The 6000-nt window shown below is 37.5% G+C and overlaps 1 protein-coding gene across 1 annotated transcript; it reads left to right on the forward strand.

The window, feature by feature from the left end:
- The first annotated feature begins 96 nt into the window (after positions 1-96).
- Positions 97-1137, forward strand: LOC121790250 ((-)-isopiperitenol/(-)-carveol dehydrogenase, mitochondrial-like). The gene has a single exon (XM_042188515.1). The coding sequence runs from the start codon at positions 122-124 to the stop codon at positions 923-925; it is 804 nt and encodes a 267-aa protein (XP_042044449.1). The 5' UTR covers positions 97-121; the 3' UTR covers positions 926-1137.
- The last annotated feature ends 4863 nt before the right edge of the window (positions 1138-6000 follow it).

The following is a 6000-nucleotide window of genomic DNA, read 5'->3' on the forward strand; positions in this document are numbered from 1 at the left end:
AAAACCAAGCGATGAAGGGCAAATGTGTCATTTGAGTCATTGATCCATCTTATATATAGTGTGAGAAAGGTTATGAACATATCATCGATACTTAAAAATAAAAAATAAGTAACTCTTAAATATGGCAAACAATTCGATAAAGAAAAAGCTTCAAGGCAAAGTAGTCATCGTTACCGGCGGCGCCAGCGGCATCGGCGAGACCATCGCCCGAGTCCTGGCCGATCACGGGGCGCGGGCGGTGGTGATCGCCGATATCCAACCCGAAAAGGGCCGCGCTGTGGCCGAATCCATCGGCCTGCAGCGCTGCAGCTACGTCCAATGCGACGTGGCCGAGGAGGAACAAGTTGCGGCCATGGTGGAATGGACGGCGACGACCTACGGCGGCCTCGACGTAATGTTCAGCAACGCCGGCACCGTCAGCAGCCTCCCTCAGACCATCCTGGATTTGGATTTTTCGGAATACGAGCGCGTGATGCGCGTGAACGCGCGTGGCATGGCGGTGTGCGTGAAGCAGGCGGCGCGTAAGATGGTGGAATTGGGGACGAGAGGGTCTATCGTCTGCACGGCGAGCGCGACGGCGGAGAAGGCGACGGTGAACGCGACGGACTATGTGATGTCGAAGAGGGCGGTGTTGGGGCTGATGCGGTCGGCTAGCTTGCAGCTCGGGAAGCACGGGATACGGGTGAACAGCGTGTCGTTGGGTCTGGTGCTCACGCCGCTTGCTGCAAAGCAGGGGATTGAGACGCCGGCGGATGTTGACAATTATATCAGCCGCTACACGAGTTTGAAAGGGGCGACGCTCACTGCCGAGAATGTGGCGGATGCGGTGGCGTTTCTGGCTTCGGATGAGGCGGCGTTTGTCACCGGCGTTGATTTGGCTGTGGATGGTGGGATGATTGCCATGCCATTCGACCTTTCAAACTAATGCATGCTACTTAATTTTATTTAATTTATGTTGAATCGAGTCTTGTAATTTAATTAGTTGAGCGATCTGCAAGCTCCGTTTCGGTTTTCTTTGTCGGTTCTTTCCCGGGCCGTATTATAAGAGTCGAACCGCATTTAGGTACTATAATATGGAGTCTCTTTATATGGAGTCTCTTTAATTCAATAAGAAATACAATCATATTTATATTTTCATCCAAGTTCTCTTTACTATTCTATGGCAGGATTAGGGTTTTAGTCCGTAATTAATGATTTAGTAAAAAAATGAACGGTCAAACGCATTTTGACCCGTCTAACGAGTTAAATTAATGGACCAAAAGCTAACACATTGTTAAGGTTATTTCCCTAACATGTCATGGGTGATCGGCGGCCTTCGGCTAGGTGATCAGATAGAGTGTAAGTCTGCTGGGGTCTTTCCGTCGGCAAACTAATGCAATTTTTAGGGCTTTCTCGTGCAGAGACAAGAGAATGAAAATAATGACAAATTTTTATTTATACTTATAGACCCTAGGGTTGGTTCGACTCTCTTTTGCCGAAAAGAACCAAGATAAAAAATTGGGAGAGAGGTTTATAAATAAATCAGTTATATTGAGATAGAGGGATAAATAAATAAAACAAAAGTAATTAATCTTAAAGTCCCACATATAATCTTGGTAACGGTGCGGAGCTTGGTGAACGGACGGGATTTCGCACGCGTGTCGTAGGCACGTGTTCCTTCCTATTCAACAAGATTTATAAGTTCCCACTTTCCAAAATACTATTAATTAGCATATGAAAAGTTAGGGAGTCGAACCCACGAGGAACGGTAGCATCCGCTATGTATTTCCACACTTAGGATTTGTTTTGGCGATGCCGCCACGCTCTAAATTGGGGGTGGGAACTAAACTACGAAATATAAACAACACTTAAGCTAAGGTGGGAACTAAAAGTGCAAATAAAATGCAATTAGAAGAAAGCATTTAAACTGGAACGTAGACTGGGCAATCTGATAAACAGGGCAACTTAGTAGAAAAATAAAAGCAGTAGCTAGAAAATTACAACACTTAGCGAAAATAAGACCATTCGGAAATAAAAACAGAGCAGCTACATGCATGAAGATTCCTAAGATTAGAAAGCAAAAGAGACTAAGCTAAAAGGCTAAGGAAAATGAACTAAGTGATAACTACTAAAGAAATCTAAAAAACTAGGATAGTAATATGCAAAATGTTGTCTAAAGCAAGCTAAACTAAATTAGATGTAAATGGAAGGTGGAGTGCAGAACTTAACTAAGCTAAAAGGGCTGCCAAAAGTGAATTTAATTTTAATATTTGGGCCTAATGAATTAATTTTAATATTTGGGCTTACTATTTTGATAAGGAGTTAGAATTGATTTGGTTGAGACAAATTAATTGAATGGAAGATTGGGCCAGAGTACTTTAAATCAATGGGTGACTTCACGCACGCTTTTCGAGGACAGAATGAAACACAAGTTAAAGCTTTAAACGAATGAGGTGGGCTTTCGAACTAAAGTGTTTTCAAGAGCTTTTGTTTTAATATATCGGTTTGAGCATCGTGTTATGTGCGATTGATTTATTATATTTATTCCAATGATGAGGCGAGATATGTGATCAAAGTGAAAGTGTTGTTGCGCATGTTATGTGGTGCTATGTGTTTGATTTATTGAGTGATATTATAAATTGCTTGGCTTTGTTGGTGTGATGTGAATTGATGCTCGACCTTGAAAAGTGATTTGTGTTTCAAATACGTTTTGAGGAAAATAAAGTTTGCAAAGGGAATATCATGCCATAGTTTTGTTTTGAGAAGTGTCTATCTGTTTGTTTAGCAAGGGAGTTGTCCCTACTAGACCTATTGAAATCGAATTCGCGTTTGACTAGGGAGTGAGTTCCTACTCAGGCTAGTGTACACCAATGGGGATCGTGAGCCGTCTTTTGGACCGGCCAGTCCAGTGATTGAGTTTGCGGCCACATTCTCGTTTCACATGATGTTGTTGATGTTGAGATTGAGGTTGAGATTGTTCAGATGATGATTATTTAGTGGGGAGTGAGTCCCTACTATGAGTTTAATCGAATTCGGGTCCTAGCAAGGGTGCGTCCCTACTCGGACTAGTGTACACGATGAGGACCGTGTCATCGAATGGGTTGGCCGGTTTTCGTGCTCGTAGAAAGTGGCCCCCTTACACGGCACCCTAAAGAACAGATATGGCAGTTTCTTAAATGAGTCAAGGAGAAATGGTTGTGTTTTGAAATGACGAGGAAAAAGGATTTGAGGATGAGTTGAAAGATATTTTTAGTGTCTCGGGCCTTTTCAAGTTAAAACCCCGAGGTCACTCATTGGTGGCATGATATAACTGTTTTATAAAATTGTTTTGGCAATTGTCCACTGAGTGCATCAAGTACTCAGCCATGCATATGTTTTCCCTATGTGCAGGTTGAGCGGTGACGAGCGTGTTGGGTGTTGAGCATGAAAGTGAAGAAGATAGTAAATAAAATTTTCTGAATATATTATGTCTTCATACATAATAGTATTCTACTCTCGAAATGCTTCCGCTAAATATTGTTTCTTTTGAGTTCGTGTATTGTTGATATATTTTCATTTGGAGTTGTTGATCGTTGATACACTCTGATTTTATTCGAGCTATTCTCATTTGTTTCGAGGTATGGTCGAGTTGTGTTGTTTTCTCCTTTCTTCCCCGCTTCTTTAACCCTCCCCTAGTTAGTCGCGATCAACCGTGTTTTCTATCCTTAGAAAATGCAGGCGTGACAATAATTAATTCAAATCAAGCTCGAAATCATATTACAATTTGACATGAAAATTCTATATCATTTCTTTCTTATTGCTACATATAATACAATAAATAACATAATTAATTTTTAAGTAAATTCAATTAAATTTAAAAATATTATATACATGTACAATTTATATACATTTATCTTTTCTCTTATTATTGAGGCCCTACACAATTAGTTTCCGTTGTCTTTTAATTCTACAACTAGGGATTCTAATTGATCTGGTTCGGGCTCGCCCGGTGTGGCCTGTTAATAATACAGGCCAGTTGGAAGCATTTCTAAGCTCAGTCTTGCTAGAGGCCCAATCCCTTTACTACCTAGGCCGCTCCAAGCTTGTTTTATACTGTAGTAATAAGTCACTTTATAATAAATATGATTTGATCAACAAAAAAACAAATCCTATCCACATTTATAAAATATGCAAAAATATTCTATTTACACGTAAATAAACATAATGAGTTTACATTACAATACTAATTGTAATATTTATATTGATTTTTACTTTTCCAATTAGAACTCCTAATCACAGAATAAGTATGTAGACATGTTGTGCGCGTGTGTTGATCTACTAAAAGAACGGTTTTTAGAGGGATTGAGGAGATTGGCGGTTTCTCAAGGAGGGAGAATCGATGGGAGAGAATGAGAGTAATTCATTTAATTCTTCATTCTTCTTAATAATAATAAAAGACTCAGATACATGTTTATACTACTAATATTTATGATATAAAATGATCTTCTATAAACTAGCAAAACAACGGAACAATAACCAAAACAAATCAACATAACAATTAAACAATAAATTATAAAATAAGCTAAATAATTATATAAAGAGAGTATCAGTTGACTTCTGAAATAAACTAAACGTCTAGCTCCTTATTAGCGTCTCACAGGATATTATATACGTGGAAATCATAGAACACATGGATATAAAAAGGATACCAAATTTATTAATACATACGTTTTTTTTACGAATTGGAAACGACAAAGACAATATATATCTTTATTAGAATTTTAGATACGTACATTTTTATTGGAATTGTAGACAAGCATTATTAGTTAGATAGGTCGAATGGGATGGCAATCTGATACGCGATCCACGATACCGGCAGAGTTAGAGGAGCCGAAGGAGTTAGAGAAGGATAGTGTGGGATCGTTCGACACCCGAGAACCCGAGATCAGCCGGTAATACATATATGTCAACATTAGACATACGTATGTCATTTATATTCAGTTGACGTACAAATATCTTCGTGTTGACATCTATAAGATAGGTTGTGCACATAGTTGTCAGTAGTCAATTTAAAATAGTTGTCAACCTAACATGACTAATAGTATTTATATAATTTAGTAAAGAATGAACATGTAAAAACGGTAAATATGTGTGTACTGCCTCCGTGGCGTATCCAGGATTTTCGATATGGGGGTGCGAAAAAATTACGACTTAAAATTTCACAATGTGACTAATCAATTTTGTTCTCTTTGTTATGTTTTCTTAATTTTTCTAATATTTAAAATGAAATATGTCTTTATTTTTTTACCAAAAACTTCATTTTAAATCATTAAAAGAGTATTTTATAGTGTTACGTAGAGAGCCATTATGCATATGAAATACAAGTATCCATGTTTTGTTACTTAGCAATATTAATTATATTAGTATATATAATATAATGAGGAGGTTAATTTTATAAATATTACTTTATGATACTTATTTCAAATTAGTAATTAAACCTGGGTTGTTTGTAAAATATTTTACTCTATATTAGTCATATAAGTATCTATTAAAAATAGTTAATGAAAATTAAATATGAAAGAATATAAAATAAAATTAAAAAAAGAACAAGTTAGTGGTTAAACTAATAAATGTTTGTTAAAAACGAAACAAATAATGAAACTTAAACATGAATTGTGAAGGGGATATGGATTAAAAACAAAATTAAATTGATAAAAAGGTTATATGGATTAAAACAAAGTTAATTTTGAGAAAATAAAACAAAAGCAACAGGGAATGCGGTTGAGAAGGGTCGTCTCGGATCTCTAGTATGGAAGACCAGCACATTTTCCACTGTGACAGAAATAGATTTTGTTATAGTAGTACTACATATAGTATTAAACCACAAAGTTTTGGGGGTACAGTTGTACCCCCGTTCCCATTTGCATAAGCCACTTGCTCCGTCCGTGAATAGGAGTTCCGTTTTTCATTTTGGTCTGTTCGTGAATATGAGTCCCGGTTCATAATGACTATAAATGGTCTATAGACTCCACATTCCACTAA

Source organism: Salvia splendens, unplaced genomic scaffold (genome assembly GCF_004379255.2).
Source record: "Salvia splendens isolate huo1 unplaced genomic scaffold, SspV2 ctg451, whole genome shotgun sequence".
NCBI lineage: Eukaryota > Viridiplantae > Streptophyta > Magnoliopsida > Lamiales > Lamiaceae > Salvia > Salvia splendens.